At 51.4% G+C, this 22,661-nt stretch overlaps 1 protein-coding gene and 1 long non-coding RNA gene across 3 annotated transcripts; one reads left to right on the top strand and one right to left on the bottom strand.

Annotated features, from left to right (window-relative positions):
* Positions 1-461: 461 nt before the first annotated feature.
* Positions 462-22,575, top strand: LOC114850153 (tyrosine-protein phosphatase non-receptor type 14-like). Of its 2 annotated transcripts, none has more exons than XM_029142144.3 (20): positions 462-873; positions 5,946-6,353; positions 7,421-7,596; positions 12,096-12,193; positions 12,614-12,681; positions 12,887-12,957; positions 13,051-13,138; positions 13,213-13,301; positions 13,394-13,481; positions 13,764-13,846; positions 13,957-14,017; positions 14,591-14,669; positions 15,294-15,763; positions 15,845-17,155; positions 17,944-18,084; positions 18,890-19,108; positions 19,900-20,028; positions 20,148-20,382; positions 20,471-20,634; positions 20,904-22,575. In XM_029142144.3, exons 2-20 carry the CDS (start codon positions 6,180-6,182, stop codon positions 21,030-21,032), a joined length of 3,873 nt encoding a protein of 1,290 aa, XP_028997977.1. In that variant the 5' UTR covers positions 462-873; positions 5,946-6,179; the 3' UTR covers positions 21,033-22,575. The 2 variants fall into 2 exon arrangements, with proteins under 2 accessions (XP_028997977.1, XP_028997978.1); XM_029142145.3 differs by lacking the exon at positions 462-873 and adding an exon at positions 4,986-5,270.
* On the bottom strand, positions 867-3,744 carry LOC121201997 (uncharacterized). The gene is made up of 3 exons (XR_005897285.1): positions 3,558-3,744; positions 2,595-2,934; positions 867-2,514 (listed from the first exon to the last, which is right to left on the bottom strand). It is a non-coding gene; the product is annotated as an uncharacterized LOC121201997 (long non-coding RNA).
* Positions 22,576-22,661: the final 86 nt, after the last annotated feature.

Below are 22,661 nucleotides of genomic sequence, written 5' to 3'. Positions count from 1 at the left end.
AACTCAAAGTTAATTAACACAATTAACACTCATTATGCAAGTGAGCTTATTTCTGTGATCCATGGTCCTTATAAGTGGGCTGTTATTGATCTTGTGACATATAAACTGTCTTGTGTTGTTTTAATTTTAAGAATACAGTTGAATTATTACATAATTGTGCTGTTATTATTATTTTTTATTAGTAGTCTAAATGTACAGGTCCCATATTACCAGTTCTTTACCGAGGATGTTCACTATTTGTATTTATACCCTGGATTACAACTTATGTGGAACAATGCTGCTTTATAGCACTATAATTATGTCGTGATCTTTGGGATACGTCTCATATTATCCCCGACTACTTAACGCCATTCATTTCTGGTAAGTTCATGGTAGCCTAAGAAGTCCGACGTTTCCTGCAGCGTGTGAACGCACCATATGCTCGCCCCCCCCAGCGCTAAACGCCTCCATTGGACCAGAGGGGCCACTACTATAAACACACTGGGAGCTCCAGAGAGAAGAAGACCACGTCGGCGAAACCCACGGTCAAGTTGGACGAACCGCTCTCTCTCTGCGCTTCTGGTGGAAAACTCTTCGAGCGGACGGAAAAACTTGGAGCAGCGGCCGCCGCGGGATCCTCCTGCGCCTCCATTCGCCACTTTTGTGTTGTTTTTTTTCCCCTTTTCTCCCCCTCGTTGCTGTTGTTCTGAAGGCTGCGCTCATATGTTCAAAAGCCTTTGGAGACGCTTTCCGCGTGGGAACGTGAACGTATCTGAGCGAAATCAAAGCGCTGCACTGAGGATTATTGACTCTGATGTGAGCTTCAGGGCCGTCGAGCGAGTCGGGTTCGCCGCCATCGGGGAGCAGAAAACGGCATGTAACGCGGGACCGAGGGTGAGTTGTCTCGGAAAAAGAGAGAAACCGGAGCCGAGCGAGTTCCTGCGACTTAAATGGGAGGAAAGCTCCTTTTGAAAAGTTTCAATGAGCTGCAGCTAAAATCTAGGCCGGGTGGTTTTGGCCACGTAGGGCAGACAGAGGATCCCAAATATTTTAATGCCAAGCCCCCGCCTCCCTCCCTCACCCCTCACCCCCCCCTCCACCAGCAGATAAACATACATCATAACTCAGACAGGGTCCTTAACGTCACATGCGGGGTGGGGGTGGGGAACGTAGTGTAAAGTGTAATACACTGGTTATTACCGTGTAACCTGCACAGATCCACGTGCGTGAGTTCGCGTCCCTCCACACGGGCCCCGTGGTGCGTTCGTGTGTCTGCCCACCTGATGACTTTGTTGTGGAGCAGCTCTACCTGCTCACCCCCCCTCCCCTCTCCCGCGGTGTGCGCACTGTAAGATGACGTGTTTGGACACGCACGTTGCAGCACTCGCGGCTGCAGGACGGCGAGGCACGCGCGCGCAGACGAACATGGCGCAGCTGCGGGAGCCGGAGGCCGCACGCGCGCACATCTGGCTGTCCTTACGCGCAACGGGCACGCGGTAGAAATTACACGGTGCCACAGCAAGTGCTCGGCGGCGCGCGACGTTTAAGGGCCGCTTTTAGAGACGCCAAAACTAATATAGAGTCTAATATCTGTGTCCGGTGCCGTTTCTGTCCCGTTTCCTCCGTATGTGCTTTGTCTACGGTTATAATGGGTGTTTACTGCTAGAGGAACGTGGCTATTGTTTGTGCAGGCAGTGGTCACTGGAGTAATCACTAGGAGGGTTTGGACATACCTGTAATTTGGTCAGGAGTTCATGGTAAAGCACAAAGAGAGGAGGAGAGAGAGCTGTGGCCTCTTTATTAGGTACACCTGTACACTCCAAGCAGCGCTGTCATTAATTGTCCCTTCACAAGTTATCATTAATCAGGTTTTAACCCATCGCTGTCACAGAGGCCATAAATGCTCCATACGTTTATTACTGACCCAATCGCGTATAAATCGTGGTTCCAGGCAGGCGGCAGTTGCTCCGACGTGCTGGAAGGTGCACGGCTGCGTCGCGTCAGTGGCCCTCGGGGTTGTGTAAGGGCTGCGCTCGCTGGCAGCCGCAGACAACAACACGGGGCGAGCGTGCCGCGACCTGCCGCGGGGCACCTGGGCGCTGCAGGTGAGGACACGCCCACTCCCCACGGGTCACGCCGCCTCCGGACGGCGTCCGCGCGTGGGACGTGATCAAGCAGAGATACTGTGATTAGTGTGTGTGTGTAAACAGTAGCAAACCCACAGCGCTGCTGCTTTCATTGCCCTGTAAACCCAGCCATTGAAGCCCTTGTTAGTGTTAAAGCCTGAGAAAAAGGCTCTGCGGCTTCTCAGCGACTGACTCTCACTCGTATTTATGCGGACGCTTGTGTGAGCGCGGTTCCCAGGACGAAAAGTGGGGAGGGGGCACGGAAAATGTGAACAGCACCGTGGTTTGGCAGCAGCGGACGCCGCGGCTCATCTCTGCTGTGGAGGTAGAGACGCCGCTATCGGCCGCTCCGTCCATTGTTTGCTCACTCCTTCCTTTCATCCTCCAACTGCACCAACACGATAAGGGCCTGAGAAACACATCGCTGCTTATCTAAAGTCTTATTTTACGCATCCAGGCACACATGAGGTCATTTAATTATACCTCTACCTTCTCTGGGCCTCTGACATCACTGCACCATGTGCACAGTTCAGTCCACGGATTTGTGCAGAGGTGCGTTCAATGGACCAGGCCTTCAGCGTTGGCCTCCACGCTGTGTTGTCGTACTGTAAAGCAGGGGGTGCACGTGTGGCGTGTGAAAGTGTGCGTCTGCAGCAGATGCGCCTGTTAGCGGCACGCCGTCTGGCCTCCTGGCTCCACCATCTGTTTGCAGCTGCCGACGGTCCTGTGACGGAGTCTTTGTGCAGCGAAAGTGTGTCTGTGGCACAAGAGTCAGACACAAGCGAGGCCGTGGTGTCGGATAGCGACCCGCCCCCTCCTCCTGTGTGGCCTGTACGCGCACGTGGGGAATAAAGAGCGCAGATGAGCCGGAGTAGTGTGTCAATGTTGGCAGATACACGATTATTATAGTATTTATACTATAGTTTTGGGGTCTGTATACGACAGTTTTGACTCTGCCGTTCATAATGTTTTGGTGTCGTTTTGATTGACACGCACATCAGCAGAAACGGTTTTCACTCGCACCTGGTTGGCTCCTCCTCTCTGTCAATCACACCACCAGCACCGCCGATTGGTTCATTAGCCGCTCCTGTTTGTTTGCACAATTCTTCCAGCATCGTGTCAAGACCGCTGCTGCGGTGTTCAAGTCGTGTCGGACATTACAGTGTTAAACACGTCAAAAAAACATGCAACGCGTGCCTCCAGCTCCAAACATTGATGAAATAGTTGTTTAATTCAACTAAACAACTAAACGTCTAACCTTCGGCTATGTGCACATAGAAATGTTTTTTTAATGCACTGATTTTTAGTTGTTTTAAGTTCGTACGATAGTTTGGCTCAAAATACGATGCCTTTAAAGCGAAAGCACCATATTTGTTTATTTCCTATCTGGCAACACCGGCGGCGTCCTAAAGTTCCGTGTGATTAAACGTTTGTGCTCGTTGTGCTGCTCACCTGCGGGCATCTGGGCACGTTGTCATGGTGTAATCGTCCCCCCCCCCGTTGTGTTTGCGCAGCATGTTTCAGCTTGGTTCGAACTCCGAGTCGACGGAGGAGTTACTACGGCGAAACATCACGCCCTGAGGGGAAACCCGTGTCAGCGATGTTTTTGCTGATTTTATAACCCTCGTTTGTCAGCTGTTTGCACTTAACTCCATCTGACTACTTGCTAAGCCCCGCCCCCTCGGTAATTACCCTCGCTACACCTGTTGAGCGTTTCTTTCCCGCGTGGCATAAAGTTTACAGTGTCAGTGAGTTAAAATCTGTTTAAAGAAGCACTTTTTCAGAATAAAAGTTTTTTCTCCCACACGCCTGGTCGACGCACGTTCGTTTCTCATGTCATCACAGTCCTGAAACGACTTTGTCGGTGCGGTTTGAGGCCTTTCGCCTTCTTATGCCTCGTCACACGCGCCCGTTTGGGGGAACGGAGGGAAAAATCCCGAGGAGCGCGGGGAACGGCCACGTGTATATTTAGCCGAAGCTCACTCCCCTGAAAAAAGAAACAATCCGCTCGCCTCGGTTTTCCCTCTCGTTTTCCCCGCGCCACAAAATTACAACGTGCAAATTCATAAACGTGTCCGCTGTTTTTGCACACTGGAAATAAACACGACGGTCAGGAGGGGAATGTTGCTGCAGCGCTATGGGTGTTTTTTTGTTGTTTTTTTTTTTTGCTTTTTGCATGGAGGAGTGGGTTTGGGCCCAAACTATTGTCTGTCTGCACTCAACCACACACTCCTGAACGTTGCCACTGATTGCTAGTTCAGCGCTGCCTGGGCTGAACCTCTGAAGAACCTGGTGTGTGAGAGCTGTGAGTTTGTGGTGTTTATGCATGTCTGTGTTTGTACACTACACACAGTGAAAGTCTGCTTTGGGGGCGTGGATGTATTTTGGGGGCGGGGCATGTAGGGGGCGGGGCCTTCCCATCACCGTGATGTCACTTCCCTTAAGGCCAGATTTACTTTCCCGTTGTCGCCTGGTCATTCAATAAAACGTTTATGTGTCGAGGCCTCTTAAAAACTGAATGAATGAATGATCATGGTCTCCGATGGTCCCAGTGTTGTGAGGAATGTTACGGCTCCTGCTACAACAGTCGAGCGCCGAGCGAGCGTGATTCCAGGCGTAATAAACAAACGCTGTTGTAATCCGGCGCCCTGCAGCTTCTTGCCCCTTTCATTCACTGCTGTCTCGTTTTGTCCCACACGCACACGCACCTTCCTGCCTTGTGGTGCATACTTGTGTCAGGTGTGCTCTGTTTTTCCAGTCAGGGCAGAGAGGAATCTGGGCCGGGGTCCAAGCTGACTATCAACATCCCATCGCCTGAGCCCAGGACAAGAAGCAACACATCCACGCCGCACTCACTCCTCCTCCTCCATTTCTAGTCCTCTTCCTCTTTTTTCCCTCAGCACTGGAGCGTTGTCGGGTCATATTTTGGTCCTTTGCGTAGCGTTTTGCTACTTTGTCTCGTGTCTCTTCACGCTTTAAATCCTGATGCTTCTCAGCTGTTTCGTGTGGTGGGTTGTTCGGGGCGTGCGGAGCCTTTTATTTTTAGTTTTATGATTTACTTTTTGCCCAACAAGGCAACAGCGTAGCCTCCACCCTTCAACGCCTTTAGCTGCTGATAGTTAATGTGTTCCCACCGGCAGCATTAGCATTATTAGAAATCCCAGGGTGAGTAAAGCGACGTATATTTATTCAGTGTAGCGCGTGTGTGTCTGCGTGTGTGTGACTTCAAAGCTGGTTCCCCACCACACACATGAAAGCTAAGAACTGATGAGTAACCCAGAAATGAGTTCAAAGTGTCAACCACACAACCAGCGAGCGTGTGTGTGTGTGTGTGTGTGTGTGTGTGTGTGTGTGTGTGTGTGCCGGCCTCACTGTCAGTCTTTTACTAGTTGTCCGTGGACGCGTATTACACCACCGGGTGTGTGTGCGCTTACACACTATTACACGCTGGGGCGTCTTTGGCTGCGGAGGGGGGGGGGGGGGGGGGGGGGGGGGGGGGGGGGTTGGGGGGATGGGGGTGAGGCCTCCCACGCGGGCAGATACGAGGCCGAGCAGCTCCACCAGCCCCCCTCGACGACGGCTGCCGGCCTCAGATTGACGCTGGCGCTCGGCCGTTCATCCTCACACGTTTTCTGATGGTTTATGGGACTCGGGGAGGATGATAATACTGGGAAATATGGCGTGGGAGTGTTTGATGGGTTCGAATGTTTACTGATTAGAGCGTTTGCATTCCTGTGGGCGCAGATGTGAAAGGGTATAATCCACACCGCCGTCCGCGAACTTGTTTTGGTGCCGCGCGCCATTGACCAACTCTCCTGTTGTTTTCATCTCTCCGCGCAGATCTAGCGCCTCCTCCTCCTCCGCCCGGGCGTCCTCCTCCAGCTCTTCCTCTCCAGACATCGTGGGGAATGGGCCAGCGCCTTCCCAGGGTGCATCTCTCCACCCAGCGGTGCGGCTGGCGTCGCCCACGAGTGAGGAGGGCAGCGGCCAGGTCATAGAGCCGCCCCCCCTCTCTCTTTCTCTCTCTCTCTCTTTGCTCGCCCGTGACTGTTTTGACCTTCGACCCCGCCAGCCATGCCCTTCCGCCTGAAGCTGCGGCGCACGCGGCGCTACAACGTCCTGAGCAAGAACTACTTCGTGACGCGGATCCGCCTGCTGGACAGCAACGTCATTGAGTGCACCCTGTCGGTGGAGAGCACGGGACAGGAGTGTCTGGAGGCGGTGGCCCAGAGGCTGGAGCTACGGGAGGTCAGTCCACTACATGGCACCGGCTAGCAGACACACAGGGGTTTATGGGTGCGAGCGCGTCCTTTTGTGTGGGCCACGCGTCCCCCTGCCCTCGCGTGTCTCTCCTGCAGAGTCCTTGTCTGTCTCTAACCAAGCGTGGCTCTCTGCTTCCTCGCTCGTCTCCCTCTCCGCCGCTGCTCATTAATGTCCTCCCAGCAGACTCATCGCCGTGACTTCGCATGGAGCCGGGTCTTTTGTGCGTCGGCGAGCGGTTTGCTCACACACCGGGGCAGAGGAATGTGTGTGTTTGGGTGTAGACGTCAACCTCAAGTGTGCGTTCACGCCACCTGTGTAGCGGCGCTTACTCACGTAGTGTTGTGGTATTTGCCAGGTGTCAGCGATATCAGAAGTAAAGTGTGTGTGTGTGTGTGTGTGTGTGTGTGTGTGTGTGTGTGTGTGTGTGTGTGTGTGTGTGTGTGTGTGTGTGTGTGGATGCGCGGCGTGTGGACACTGCAGCTGCCATTTATGACTTTCGTTACAGTAGAGTCAAAGCACGTGTCTGAAACAGGTGTGCTAACCTTTTCATCTCACACACACACACACACACACACACACACACACACACACACACACACACACACACACACACACACACACACACACACACAGGTAGGCTGTCTATTTTGATGAGCAGGACATGTGAGTGTGACAGGAAATAATCACTTGTTGCGAATCGCAGCGTGTCGACACTCGCCCCACATCTGTTCAGGCTGTGAGATTTATTGCTTCATCCAGAACATGAAGACAGTGTCAGGTGTCGGGAGATCGTCCTCAGCTGATCAGACCTCTGGCAGCACTGTAGCATCACTGTTTTTAAATGCTTATACATTTAAGTGGGTCTAGTGTTTATGTCAAACATAGACTCACTCGTGATGCCAAATATGTGCTTGTTGTGTTGTGTTTGTGTTGCCATACTTCCTGTTCTAATATTTTTCCATTAACTTCTCTTGCTCATTTCTTCTGCCTGTTTCCTCCATAACTCACGCTCCCTTAGCATTACACACTGACCCGTCTCGTCTGCTCTCCAGACCCACTACTTCGGCCTGTGGTTCCAGGGAAAGACCCAGACCCCGGCTCATCGTTGGGTGGAGCTGGAGAAGCCCCTCAAAAAGCAGCTGGACAAGTTCGGCAACGAGTCGCTGCTCTTCTTCGGGGTCATGTTCTACGTGCCCAGCGTCTCCCGTCTGGAGCAAGAGGCCACCAGGTACGGCTGCCCCACGCGTTGACCCACACTGTGCACATGTGTGAGCGGTGGGTGTCGGCCAGCGTCCGATCTCACGTTAGTGGACTGTGAAAAGGGCATCCGGGGGTCAGACTCACAGCGGGCAGCTCTGCCTCACATTGCTGTGGCGAAATGTGCGGCTTCTGCCTCCCTGGATGTGGGAAGGGTCGATCGCGGGTCACAGATCACCTTAGCTTTAAACACAGTGAGTGAGTCCCGTATTTAGGACCAGATGTTCTATCTATACTGTGTGTCTGCAGGTTCGTTATATAGAAACTAGGACCTGCTTCAGTACAGGGATGGTATTCCAGGAATCCTTTACAGGCTTTTATAGTGTGTGTGTGTGTGTGTGTGTGTGTGTGTGTGTGTGTGTGTGTGTGTGTGTGTGTGTGTGTGTGTGTGTGTGCACTTATAGGGGTTATGATGGGGCCTTGGGGGCAATTTAGGGAACAATGGTGGCCTCTTTTTCCTCAAGCGCTCCTTCTTCTTCTTCTCTTACAATCCCAGTACATGGTGTCACCCTCACGCGCTCCGTCGGGACCGCGCGGCCGCGTCGCTCCGGTCCCACGTTTCCCCCGTCCCTCTCCCTCGACCCTGCTTTTCTTCCCTCTCCTCTCATGTTAGCCAGGAATGTTGGCACAGCCGTGCAGCGTAGGAGGCAGACCACACATTCTTCCCCGCAGAAGTGCTGGGGGTAAAGGGGGGGGGGTTAACAAACACACACACAGTTACACTCACTCACCTCGCACACCTCGACCCCCCCCCTCCTCTACAATCCTCTGAAAGCCAGCTGCAGCCTCGTCAGAGCAGTCACTCACAATGCAGCGCATTGTAAGAACATACGCGCTCCCTGGGGCGAGATTTCAACAAAGTGCTGTCCCTTTTTTCCTCCGAGATAAAAAACAATCTGCGCGACTTTTTGACGAAGCCAAGATATTTTTATTACCCATAATCCCCAGCTCCAAATACCTATTATCCATTTTTCCTTGAAAGGACACCGATAACCCTCCTCTTAAAAATTTACATATATAACTGACTGAGAGTCAAGTGGGGACAGAGAAAGCAGAGGTTTGGCAGCATTTGGTTTCGGGTTTGTACTTATACATATTAACACATAAAACGTATTGTTCACACTCCTGTGTACAGCAGAGTGGGAGCGAGTGGACTCTAGACTTAAGTTTCACAGGCCTCAGGTGGAGCCAAGTGAGGAGTAGTCAAATTAAGGCGTTACCTTAAAATAAATGCAAGTTTAAAGCATATCCATCATACCGTGCCACAAAGCAGAGACACGTTTAAGTCTTTCCTGTCTGCCTAAATGTGATTTACAGACTAAGTAATGTGAGTTTTATAACCTGGTGGTCTTTGAAGCGCAGCGTTTGACTGATGTGTAACCTGACACTGGATCTCCTTCTCTTCCCGTCCAGCCATTCATCTGCTTCCCCGCTCCTCTTCCTCCTCCGTGCAGCTGTGAAAGTCCCCCAGAGCAGGGGGCTAATGTCTGTGTACGTGTGTTTTTGTGTATGTGTGCTCATGCTCCTAATCCACTTATCAGCCAATTAAGGCAGTAATGCAATAGGCCAGGGCCCCATGTAAACACTGGACTCCACTCATTTATGCAGTTGTAGCCATAGTCGTTGTGTTTCTAATCACAGTGAGACAGAATGAAATATTTTAGCCACATCGTTAAATTGCAAACAGATTCTGCACCTTTATTAGAGTCATGCTAACTGTCTTCCGTTGCAACAACCCTTAATCATTAGCTTTTTTGAGATCTCACTGGTAGCGGTTTCAAGTTGTGAGGCTTTGCTGCTGTTTTATATTCGTCAAAACCCTGTAACTTGAGCCTCGTCGGGTTCTAGATCGGTGGCCAGACTAAACAAGCATTTTCAAAACTTCACCCCGGGCGGTCGTGATCTGCGACGGGGGATTTTATTGGACTATTTTTGTTTAGATCTTTTGGAGGATAACCTCAAACGCTGCGAACGTTAATACAATAAAATCTTTTGTGGAGCCACATTTTGACCCTTGACTCTGTAACCCAGTCTGGAGACGCACATTTCAGCCAGATTCTCCATCTGTCTAAGAATGTGGACTAATGTCTAACTCACATTACTGGTCATTTTTAAATTATTTATAACATATAAATGTGTTTTGGTCTTATATAAACTATATAAACTAGTTAAAACTAACCAACGTCTGTCTCTCTGATATAAAGAAGGGACACTGGCCTTAAACAGAAAACTCTTGAGCGGAATGGGGCCAGCTGGCCTCGACAGACCCTGAGGCTAGCGACACCCGCAGCCTTGAAATCCTAGCTTTGTTCAGCTAGTTATCACCAACGCACACACACACACACACACACACACACACACACACACACACACACACACGCACACAGCTGTGCTCTGTTGTGCCCCTTGCTGATTCAACGCATTTCAAAGTGGGATCGTTCTGCCTCCCACACAAGGCGCTCGGGCCCGTCGCGAGGCCGGGGGGGGCGGGTGGTCGGGGGGTCACGCAGGCCCTGAAGCGTGTGCACGGGCGCAAACGCACACATGCCGGGAGCCTCGGCGCCGGGGCCGCTCGGACATCTGGCAGCGTGTGTCGAGCGAGGCTCGAACATGCGTGGGCACATAAAGGGCCCTTTGTGCCGGCGCGGCTGCACCGACTGCCAGCAGAGCTCCGTGCCAGCGTAGAAGTCAGCAGTCGCTCCTAGAAAGGAAGGCTCGAAGTGACGTCTGACGCCGATTCTCACCTGCTGTTACAGCTCGTGATGTCATGAAGACGTTCCTGTCAGGTGTGAGGACGTCTTTACACTTTATTCATAGTATTCCTGAATATTGCACACATTGAAATATTGAACCTTATTATCCAATTGTAATTTAACCCCCTTATAAGTGAGGTAGTCTCTTATTATTATTATTGAGAGAATTTGCCTTTATTTAGAAAGTATAAGGAAACAAACATGAAAGTCTCAGTTCTTTTTAAATGGATGCATATTTTTATAACTGGCTTTATATGTGGCCAACGGCATTTCATATAATGCCTTATTAAGGTTTACTCCGTACTTCCCCAAGCTCATTATGCTGCTTGTAAATATTTTACCAACTACAGTACCAACACCACAATTTTAATACATTTCCATGACTGCAAACCATATTTCCCAGCTCACACAGGCCAAGTCCAGAAAGTGTTTAAATAAAACAAACTGAAGCTGCACTTGACTTGGTCACAACAGATAAATATGTACCGAGGTCACAAGGAAACAAGACAAACTCGCTAGGAACCACTTGTTTGTAAAACTTTTTGTGGTCGTTGTGTGTAATTTGGTCTCTCCCACGGGGCACACGATGAACTCCGTTTTACTGGCTTCTGCTGTCACGCTTTCACTTGTTCTCGGATCTTTTAAAAGTTTCCTGTCCGCCTCGCCGCCGCGGGCCTCGCATGCGTACAAACACCACGGTGTCGTCAGCGTGGAACCTCGGCGTGACAGGCGACCGCTGTCGGCCTCCACAGCTCCACGGGCCCCGCGTGCGGAGCGCTGGGAAAGCGCCACCCGCTCGGAAAAACAACGTCCGCGAGCATTTGAAGCGTTTGTGTCTCGAGGTGGCTCCGCCCCTCCAGACCGCATCTGGCCACGCCCCCCGCAGCAGCCGAGGGTGGTTGTGGTTGGCTAATTAGAGGGTTGCCACGGGAACGGAATGGCAGCTTAGCCAATGGGTGTAATGACAGGGTGAGGGAGGAGGGCAGGGTCAGATTATAGGCCTGGGAGTGAGCGGAGTGGAGCTCGAAAAAGAAAAGAAGAGATGGGGGTGGAGGGGTGTGGGGGAGAAATATGAAATGTGAAGCATAAAGGAGGGTGACAAACTCCGCTACACGGCTATTTACGGTACAGCGCGAAGCGAGAATGAACCAAGAGCTGAGAAGACGATGCGGGAATGAGAGCTGTGGGCTCGTGAACGGAATCCGCTCACAGCCACGTGCCCGTCGGCAAAGGTGTCTCTGGGCCAGCGTCGGAAAGACTCGGCCTCCGGTCGCCATGGTAACAAACAGGAAACCGCGCGCGAGCGTTCAGGCAGCCGAGCCCGGTCGCCCGGACAGTCCCGTCCTTCATCCCCGGTGGCCACTTCAGGGACTCCTAAAAAAAAGTGGACAAAGGGAGATCGGACACTTCTAACAGCCTCACACTCGCTCCTCATTGCTGTGCCGCTCATTTCGGACCTCACCCAAGATTCAGCTCTGCTCATTAACCTTTACTAGCGTACATTTGGCTTTACTCTCGAGTTAAAAGTGAGTCACTGGTATTTCTAACCGAGGTGATTCACTCACTCCTCATTTGGTTTCTTTCTCCAGCATGCTTCTCTGGCGTTGTGTTGACGGCGAACGCTGCTGCCAGCAGCGGCTTGACGCATACTTTCTGTTGCACAAAGAAGAAGAAGACGTCTGATGTCTCTGATGTGTTCTCCCATTCTACTCTCTAGGTATCAGTATTACCTGCAGGTGAAGAAGGAGGTGCTGGATGGACGTCTTCACTGCACAGTAGAGCAGGGGATCAGACTAGCTGGACTAGCAGTACAAGGTAACGCATGCACGGAGAGAGAGAGAGAGCACAAACTCATACTTTCCCAGGTCATCCTGACTTCACTACCTAATATGGCTGCATATGCAGGAGAGCCCGGTCCACTTGAGTTCCTCTGGTATCAGTCTTAACACGCGCAGGCACACAGCCTCGCTCCATCTTCTCCCCGTTGCTCCCGCGTGCTGTCTGTGTCTCCGGGGGGAATGTAAACACACGCTCCGCTTATCGCCCGGCTCCAAGGTCAACCGGAGCAGCATCAGGAAGACGCTTATCTATGGAGCGAGGCAGGCGTCTAATGTGCATCATCCCTGAGCTACAACAAGCACAAGATACATAGTAGATGATGTTATGTTTGTGCACATGAAACGATGTCCTGCTCTTAAGTATCATTAATACATATGTGTGTGTGTTCGATTGTAGCTGACTTTGGAGACTTCACCCAGTTCATGTCCCAGGACTTTCTCAGGGAGTACGTTCTCTTCCCAGTGGTGAGTTCCCAAACCCTCACTGTTATAATATTAGTGTGTTAGCGTGAGCGTCGCCCGAAGGCCCACATTCTTGTGTCACCTGGGTCCCTCCTCCCTCCCTCGCTCACCTGCTGTCGCATTTACCTCACAGCAAAGCTGAGATAAAGATCTGGGGTTGTTTCAAATGCAGCGCGTTCACTCCCTTCCGCCTCTTATCCCCCCACAGAACTGGCCCAACGGAGACGAGGTGCAGGACGAGTGGACCCAGAAGGTCGCCGAGGAGCACAAGAGTCACTGGTACTGACGGCTTGACTGTGAACGTGTCCACGCGAAGGCGAGAGGAGATACAGAGACAGTCACATCCCGTGTGTGTGTGTGTGTGTGTTTCAGTCGAATGCAGCAGGCCGAGGCAGAGCTGCTCTACATCAAGGAGGTGGAGAAACTGGACGGCTTTGGCCAGGAGAGCTTTGCTGCCAAGGTAAAGTCATGCATCACCCTCAACTATTATATCAGGCTTCATTGTGTCTTCATGGTGCTTGTATGTTTGCATAGGACAACTACACCAATGACATATTCATCGGCGTGTCCTTCATTGGAGTGTTCGTGAAACACAGAAACGGCAGATCCATCATGCTCCACAAGTGAGTGGCCCCCACCGAGCTTATTCACTTAAAGCAGTGGAGTAAAATCCCACCCTGATCACAGGGCGTTCATTTCCATGTGTGTGTGACAGGTGGAAGGACATCGGGACCATAGCGCACAACAAATCAGCCATCACAGTGGAGATAACGAGCAGAGACGACACCATCGTTTTTCACACGGTGAGTGTTGTGTCTGCGCTCACACACACACACACACACACACACACACACACACACACACACACACACACACACACACACACACACATACACACACACACACACACACACACACACACACACATACACACACACACACACACACACACTTACTACAAGGTCTCCAGTGGGAAGCTCCACTGCAAGAATGTGCCAACACATTTCTAGACACAGATAAATAAAAGCGAGCTGTGTCCGTCGACCGTCTAACGCATCAGTGTTGTCCTTTCACTTTATCTCCAGGAGGATATGGAAATGGCAAAGTATGTGGCTCGCCTTTTCACGGCCAGACACAAGTTTTACAAACAGAACAAGATCTGCGCAGAGTGAGTCTCAGGCCGTTGGAACCTTTACCTCCTCTAGTATCTTCTATTTCATTTTCTCTTAAATAACAAATGTAAAAAACAAACGCGCCATCTCTCATGTTTCTCTACAGACCCACTCACTCTCCCGCACCCATCAGGAGGAGACCCACCTGGACCCATCGCCTCTCCCTGGTACCAGAACCACTTTTAATTCACCCGCTTGCAGTCCTGTTTATTATTCTCGCCGTCCTGTATAAGTGAGCTGGGGCACAGAGGGAGAATTTAGGAGGGGATGACAGAAATGCCGTGGTTAGAGATCTGACCCGCTCTCCCACTCAGGGCAGCGCTCTAATTGTGCCATGGAGCCTGGGTTTTAACGCACGTCGGCGGTGTGGTGGGTGTTGTTGGAAAGTTTGCAAGGGTGTTGCTTGGTCTGATTTCCGGTGCGACAATGAAGCCAGTGATTTGTGCGTCTCCCTCCCTGCTGGCCAGACAATGGCACGGCTAAATGTGGCACAATAGCTGTTCACTCGGTGCTCTGAAGCGCTCAGATGTCTGCGTGGAGCCACAGGCGTCGGCAGCCGGCAACCCCGCGCCTCAGCTGGTCCCAGTCACCTGTTGAGCTGATGCGTTCGAAGGAAAAGCGTGAAATAATGTCTTTGGTTTCAACCGCCAGCCATATGTGTCGCGGACTATGATTCACAAGGAAAGCATGTGATATTAAGGCTTAATTACGGCTTACGTGTCTTTTTCTTTTCCATTCAGCCGCGGCCCCAGTCCTGTAACTTCCAGTCCTTGCATTCCCAGTACGGGGAACATTATCAGGACACACAGAGCTCTCAAGGTATGTGCAAAACACACAGAGTTCCAGCCCTTCCCGTCTACGGCTGTGACCACAGTGTGATTTAACATTTTTGCCTCCCTCAGACTAAGTCGAGCGTTTGAATGCAGCTAATTGTGTCTTTCCCATCAGACGTGTGACTCACAGCCCGTTCGTATGCTCACTGTCTCCAGCCAATTAGAGCTCATCGTTTTGGGAGCGGAGCGGTGACCTCACTTGCGCTCTGCTCCTTTTTTTTTTTTTTTTATTGTCTCGCTCACACACTCGGCCTTGTAATCCGAGGCGCTTCCCTCGCGTACGGTGAGACGCACCAGTGGGGGAAGAGCGCTGTGGGCGTGTGGGTGTGAGATCACTCTGCAGCGTGACCTCAGGCATCGCACATTTTGGCTTGAGCGAGTTTCACACGAGAGAATATTTATAACAAGTGTTCAAATATTAACCACAACACTTTGTACCTCATTATGATGGGAAGAAAAGTATTCCAATACTAGATTTCTGCTACATCAAAGCCTTCATGGAGCCTATTGACTCCCCCTGATTAACTTTTATAGAATAATTGGTAGCATATAATGTTTCTTTTTATTTAATATACGTCTAATTTTAATATCCGGTTTGTTTGCCTTTTAGACAGCATATTCCACGATGACCACTACTACAAGTCGGAGACCAGTCTGGACCGTTGCCCGGTGGAGTTCCCCTTCCGTAACGGTACCGTGCCCAACGGGAGCATGTACAGCAGCCCCAGCCTGAGCTCCCTCAACCACTCCCAGACCTTCATCCCGCCCTCGCCCATGTCCTCCAACCTCAGCATCCCCGGCAGCGAGCTCATGCGCCCGGACTACATCCCCAGCCACCGCCACAGCGCCATCATCGCCCCGTCCTACCGGCCCACGCCGGAGTACGACGCCGTGATGCGGCAGAAGCGGCGCATGGTGCCCACCCATCATGACCTCCACAGCCAGTCTCTGCGCAGTCTGAACATCAGTAATGCCTGCGCGTACCGGCAGCCTGAAGCCCTGGTGTACAGCCAGCCTGAGATGAGGGAGAGGGGCCCCTATCACGGTCTAGGGCCCAACCCTGGAGCCTACACACCACAGGTGGGCTATTAGCCTTGTTAATACTGTTTATGAGCTTCATGGTCTTCCACATTTCATATTGTTTAATGTAACTGTTTGCAGATCAGCTACAGTAAGCCTGTGTCCCACGGGCCTCATCAGGGAGGTCCGGCCAGCAGCCAGGGCCACTGTCATTCCCCCTGCGTGAACGGTGGCGGCAGCGGTGGAGGCGGAGGCGTAGGAAGCTCCATCTCTCACACCGTCAGCACACCCGAGTTGGCGAACACGAAGCAACAAGGCACCGGCGCAGGGACGCACGCAGCTGCAGCCAACATGCTGAGGAACCACCTGTCGCGCCCCCCCCCGCCGTACCCCTCCAACTCCTTCCGCCCGGCCACCAGCACGCCGGACCTGGCCAGCCACCGCCACCGCTGCATTGGCGGCAGCAGCCCGGAGCTGGTCACCCGCATGGTGCAGCTGTCAGTCAAGACCTTCCAGCCGGACAGCTCGGCCGTCGTGCACCAGTCGCTGCAGGAGGTCAGCGAACCGCTGACCACGGCTGCGAAGCATCGCTCCACTCTGGGGAAGAGGCACAGCATGGAGGTGATCAGCAGCATGAGGGGGGGTGGGGGCGGGGGTGGGGGGTTGGAGGGCTTGGTGATGAAGGGCATGAATGCACCCCTCCACCGGAGGAATACTCTCAGAGAACACGTGATGCCGCCACAGCCGCCTCAGCCCGCTCCTCCTCCCCGGCCGCAAACCCCTCAGCCTCAAAGCCAGCCACAACCCCAGCCTGCACCTCAGCAGCCGAAGGAGCTGCCAGTGCAGATGCCCGCCCAGAAAGCGGCAGAGGCGCCTGCAGCGCTGCCTTCGGCCGCCGCCTATCAGCACCAAAAGACCCTCTCCAACGCTACTATGCTCATACATAGCAGTGAGAGCGAGGAAGAGGAGGAGGAGGAAGAGGAGAGGCCCGAGCTGGACGTTCAAATCCCAGGTCTCAACGAGGACATCAGCGCTCAGCTCCAGGCTGCTCTGGCAAAGCTGCCCAACAAGCCCCCTCCGGAGTACCCTGGTCCTCCTCGACCTCCAAGCAGTGCGCAGATTCGCACCCACAACAACGCCCACCATCACAACCACACTCCAGGACCACAGGGCACCCAAGGACCCATGGACCTGAACCAAGCCCCGGGTCGAGCCGCCAAGGCCGGCCAGAATGACGGCGGTGGTGGGAGCGGGGGTGGCGCGGGTGCAGGTGGGACACTGACCCGAGGAGACCAGGGCGCGGTCAACGGAGCCGTTTTGGGTCCATCCATTTCAGAACCAGACCTGACCAGTGTGAAGGAGAGGGTCCGGAAGGAGCCAGTCAAGGAGAGGCCGGTGTCAGAGATGTTCTCCTTGGAGGACAGCATCGTGGAGAGGGAGATCGCTCAAAGGGTAAGACAGTGCTTATTTATGTCATTAAATGTGCTTCTGTGTTAAACAGACCCTGTTGTTGTGGTGTAGTTTTAAATGCTACAGTCTGTTGTTTGCTCGCTAGTTTCATGGCCCCTGATTAGCAGTAATCCGGGGTTCAGCACTTGAGAGGGTAGCACTAGGCTCTGAGTCCCCCCAGGCAGCTAAAACCCTTGTAAATCCCTCTGATTATTCCCCGGGTGAGGTGTTCCCGTGTAGCTCTGTTCTCCAACAAGCAGCAAACGTCCAACGGAGCACCAGAGTCCAGGTATAAAGTAAATCAGATAATCCCCTCGCTTGGATGTGGTAAAGCACAGAGTTCAAAACTGGCCTGGCGTTGTTGTGTCTCTATAGCGGTGACGTGAGGTCAAAGCTAATATCTTTAACTCATAGCAGCTGGTTGCCTGTAGATAGCGAGTGCCCCCGGTGACCAGCAAGCTGTTGTTGTGACTGTCCCATGGGTGGTGAGGTGGTGCAGGGGGTGAGGGTGGAGCCGTCCTGGAGGTTTAATAGCATCAGAGATTAGGAGAGGTAATCCTGGGAGGAAGGAGGGACCGTGCGATGTGGACCGGGGTCTGGTAGAGAGGAGCAGAGTCCGAGCGACAAAGGGAGCGGGTGTTCGGTGCAGATCCAGAGGCCGAGGTGCTCGGGGCGTCAGACTCTCTGCGCCCACGTCCACGCCCCGCGGCCCGGACCGCCGCGCGCCGCTTGCCCGCGACATGCTCTCGCTCCCTGTAACCGCCACGCCGGGCTTCTCCTCTCTGTTGAAGACGCTGGAGAGGCAGAAGATGTCCGTGGACTCCATGAAGAGGCCGCTGATGATGGCCGCGCTCAACGGCCTCTACGTGGCCCGGATGCCGGTCCCCGAGAGTCCCGCGGAGGGCGTCAGCAAAGCCAACACCGACGAGCGGGTAAGAAACCTTCAGTTAATCTGAGCCTGTCCGGCCAATGACCCTGTCTTGTCTCTAATCATCACTGATGATGGCTGAAAGTGTCTGTTTTGTTGCTCGGCCCAAATCTTCTGTTATCTGTTATGATTAATATTTATTATTTTAACATTTTTCAAATGCAACCAGCTTATTCTAAATTACAATGTGACTCTACCACATTTACACCGCTACTTTTATTGTGGAAGAATTGGGGATTTCAAAATACAACCGAGCCCAAACTTAACTGTACACTCGAGTTAATTTAATGGATTCCGCCTCCCGAGCGCTGTCTGTTTCCCCGCGTTGGACGGCGGAGGTGTGAAAACCAGCCTTTGTCCCGTCCGTTGCTAAGCTGAGCGGGGCGAGCCCTAAGTGGGCCGTGGAACGCGTGGCATGGCGCTGCTTATCGCCTCTAGGCCCGCTGGTATGTGAAGAATGTGACCCGAGAGAGCGCCGGCGAGCCGCGGACCCGGGCGGGAGAAAGCGAGCGGGACGGAGAGGCTGCCCCCTCAAACATGAGCGGCTCAGTCAACACGGACCCCAGCGAAGCGGGCTCCCTTACAGCTGTGTTGATGCTCCACACATGCTCTCAAAGCCAGTGTTTGACTGTGAATGTGGACGGATGTAATAATGAGATTCCTCACTCTCCCAGTGTGAATAGTCCGGGTGGAATGCAAACGGATGAAAGCCCTCGGGGGTCTGAATGAGGAGCGTCTGAATGATGTGTCGCTTGGTATTCAGCGTCCAGCGCGCTCTAGTCGCACTTCCTTGTTCTCTGTGTCTGCAGTGCAAGAACTTGGAGTTGAAGCTGGAGGAGGAGCAGGTCTTCACAGAGTACGAGCAGGTGTCCAAGAAAAGGTCCAATTGTGTCCTCGCCACGGCAACGCTGCCCGAAAACGCCGAGCGCAACCGCTTCCGCGACGTGGTGCCGTACGAAGACAACCGGGTGGAGCTTGTGCCCAACAAGGAGAACAACACGGGCTACATCAACGCCTCGCATGTCAAGGTGAGCTCACAGGGGGAGAGGGAAACGTCAAGCAGCTCAACACTGGGTTATTTATTTTTTTATTCAGGGTTGAATAAACATATTTCAGCTGTTTGTTGTATAAAGTGATCACATCTTACACTATGTGGATTTTTAATGTTTATTCTGACTTAATAACTTGTAATTCATAGATGTAGACAAACATGATTTCATTGATCACATGATTCCAGTTCATTGTGTCTTGCTTTTAAACACCCATGTCCTATATATTGTAGCGATCATGTAGAACGAGGTGCTGAAACTTGCCTTCGGCTTTGTGCTAATCTCGGTTGTGGTCATTTGTAAGCAGGGAACGTCTCGATGGGAAGGATGAAAGGCAGCTATTGAAAGTTGTTTAGGCCTTTAAGCTCACAGAGCTCGTGGAATTCCCAAAGAATGCGGTCCAAACTCCAAACCCCCTTAAGACAACCTGAGCTGCTCCTGCTAGCCCTCTATTGCCCAGCATGCTTCAGTGCAGTTGCGGTGTGTGTGTGTGTGTGTGTGTGTGTGTGTGTGTGTGTGTGTGTGTGTGTGTGTGTGTGTGTGTGTGTTTGCATACAGTGCACAGGCCAGGCCTAATTGCCTTTTGTGCACTCACCACACTAGCACTGTGTAACTCTATGATTGTTAATGAGGGACTTTACAATAAAGCTTCAGTAGAGCTGCAGACTGAGGAGGCAGCCCATAACAGTGTTTATACCGCCCTGCAGTGGCGATTGAGGTCATTATCCTTGATAATGTTGCTAATGCATGTGTAATGTGTTTTTTCACAGGTGATGATTAGAGGGGAGGAGTGGCACTACATCGCCACCCAAGGCCCGCTGGCCAACACCTGCGCCGACTTTTGGCAGATGGTGTGGGAGCAGGGGGTCAACGTCATCGCCATGGTTACCGCCGAGGAGGTATATGCACGCACAGCTGGTGTCTGAGCGCTGGAGCTATAGGATGTCGGGGAAGACTCTGTAGGTCTGTGCGTGTCCGTATCTGCCTTCGCTCATCGCCCCCCTCTCTTCTCCATCAGGAGGGAGGCCGGTCCAAGTGTCACCGCTACTGGCCCAAGCTGGGCTCCAAGCACAACTCGGCCACTCACGGCAAGTTCAAGGTGACCACCAAGTTCCGCACCGACTCGGGCTGTTACGCCACCACGGGGTTAAAGGTCAAACACCTGCTGTCCGGCCAGGAGAGGACGGTCTGGCACCTGCAGTACACCGACTGGCCTGAGCAGGGCTGTCCCGAATACGTCGGCGGGTTCCTCTGTGAGTGTGTCACCAGCACCACCACGAGATGATGGAGAGAAGAGATGAAAGCCACCTCTTACCTTTGTCGCCCCCTTCTTTCCTGCAGGCTACCTGGAGGAGATCCAGTCCGTGAGGAGACACACCAACTCCATGCTGGACACGTCCAAGAGCCTCAATCCCCCTGTGGTGGTGCACTGTAGCGCCGGGGTGGGTCGCACCGGCGTGGTCATCCTCACTGAGCTCATGATCAGCTGTCTGGAGCACAACGAGGTGGGTGGACAGGAGACCCTGACTCCCAAAATAAAGCTTGATAACAGTTTAAGTGAAGGCAAATTCATTTTAGGATCTCAGCCTTCTCTTCTGTCTTTGAAGAAGTGATGAACAGCTCACAGCTGTCAATTATATAGGCCGTGTTATGCATAATTTAAGGTTTCACTGATTTATTGTTTCTCTCGATGGTTTATAGAGCAGACTCAGACCTGAGGTCTGGCTCACATTGCGTGTTTGTTTTTCACCAACTCTCCCGTCTTTCCTCTCAGCCGATGGAGGTTCCCGTTATGCTGTCGGAGCTGAGGCAGCAGAGGATGCTGATGGTGCAGACCATCTCCCAGTACAAGTTTGTCTACCAGGTCCTCATCCAGTTCCTCAAGAACTCTCGCCTCATCTGAGTCCGGGCTCACGGCTTTTATTGTACAGGTGCAGCAGAGCGACAGCGGCAGACACTGTTGGTACGGTGGTACTTCAGACGCGCATGCGGTCGGATACAGCAGATAGAACTATTGTAGATTAACAGATAATAACTGACCATCACTTGGAATCTGATCCAGATAGAAGCTGTTATGCTGAGACTTAAAGAAGTTTGGGTTGGCCATTCGTTATAATCAGTATGTTCCTGTTTAATTAACCTTGACCTTAACCTTGGACCTTCCTGTGTCGAGCATTCCCGCCGGTGCGGTTCCTCCACATAGAGCGCCTGCTAAGTTTCTTATTCAATATTCAGCCATTGGTGGAAATGGCACCATGCTGCATGAACAGGACCTGGCAGCAGTATTATTACTGTCCTCAATACTCTGAAAGAGTTTGCCAAGCAAAAGTGTTCTTTGAGTCACTGTTCTAAAACATTTTTTTATTTTTTACCAGAGTATTGATGATACAGCAAATATTTACTTCTGCATTTTAACAAATGTGTTTATTTATTTCTACCAATTTGTGGTCACCTTCACAGTAGAGCATTGTCAAGTCTTAATTACTACATTTTTCCTAAAGCCTTTGTTGTGAATGTGAGGTTTTCCCATTTTTCCTTCTGAAGCTGTCTCGATTACAAAAATGTCCTTTATCTCACGGACACACACACATAGTGCAGTTTACACACAGTTATTTGTTGACATCTAGTGTGTTGTGTCACATTTCGTACGTGAAAGCACGTCAGAGTCCAGCAAACTTGAAATAATTCATAGAGATCATTTCTTTGCATCTGGGTCCCTGCACAGCAAAACTGTTCATATACTACATCGTTGTGCCTTATTAAACATAGAGTAAGAATCTGCCTGTTGTACCTCCAAAGATAAGATCTTTAAATCAGTATTGGCTGGTTTGCTGTCTGTTAGAAGATCATTACCCAGCTCTCAGGTGAGGATTTGGGTGAATGCTGATGTCTTGGTTTATTTTTGAAGGATAATAGTCTTTACTGTGTGTAACTATCAAAAACCAACAGATTACTGTGCTCCTGATCCTGTTTAGAAAATGACATTCTGAAGAATTTTCCTTTCTTTTGTATGAACCCTAATGCAACGTGTCCAAACTACATTTGTACATAACGGGCAGGTGAGAGAGCTGAGATTCCTACAAATGTTTTATATAGTTTTTTGTCGACTTGGTACCTTACAAATACTGCAACATAACAAACTATGCATGCATTTTTATATTTTAATGTATATATTCTCAGATAAGTATAAGCTTTATGCTCTCAACATATAAGTGTTTTGTTGCACTTCTGTTCTCTTTGTTAAGGTATTTTCCTACACAGCATTCCACTGTTTGTTTATATGTAATTTTCACCCCTTAAGTTTTCATTTTTGGCCAAAATCCAAACGACGTTTCAAAGTGTGTGTGCTGTACATATGTTTTGTATATGTGTTTCCTGTTCTCTCCCCAACCATGTATGAAGCTGTCTTACATGCTTATTATGCAATAAAGCCTTATTTTCTTTAACGATTGTGTTTGCAAATTCACCTCACTTCCCTTTAGTTATTAATTTGGGATGTTGCAGACTTCTTCTCTTGACATTAATGGAAACC

Source organism: Betta splendens, chromosome 24 (assembly GCF_900634795.4).
Source record: "Betta splendens chromosome 24, fBetSpl5.4, whole genome shotgun sequence".
Lineage (NCBI taxonomy): Eukaryota > Metazoa > Chordata > Actinopteri > Anabantiformes > Osphronemidae > Betta > Betta splendens.
This window is presented reverse-complemented; position numbering and strand designations above follow the sequence as displayed.

Bases quoted from the DNA above. Each gene is read 5' to 3' on its own strand.
- LOC114850153 (XM_029142144.3), top strand. From the start codon at position 6,180: ATGCCCTTCCGCCTGAAGCTGCGGCGCACGCGGCGCTACAACGTCCTG. The intron at 14,670-15,293 runs GTATGTGCAAAA...TTTGCCTTTTAG, and splicing joins GGACACACAGAGCTCTCAAG to ACAGCATATTCCACGATGAC. The intron at 15,764-15,844 runs GTGGGCTATTAG...AACTGTTTGCAG, and splicing joins CTGGAGCCTACACACCACAG to ATCAGCTACAGTAAGCCTGT.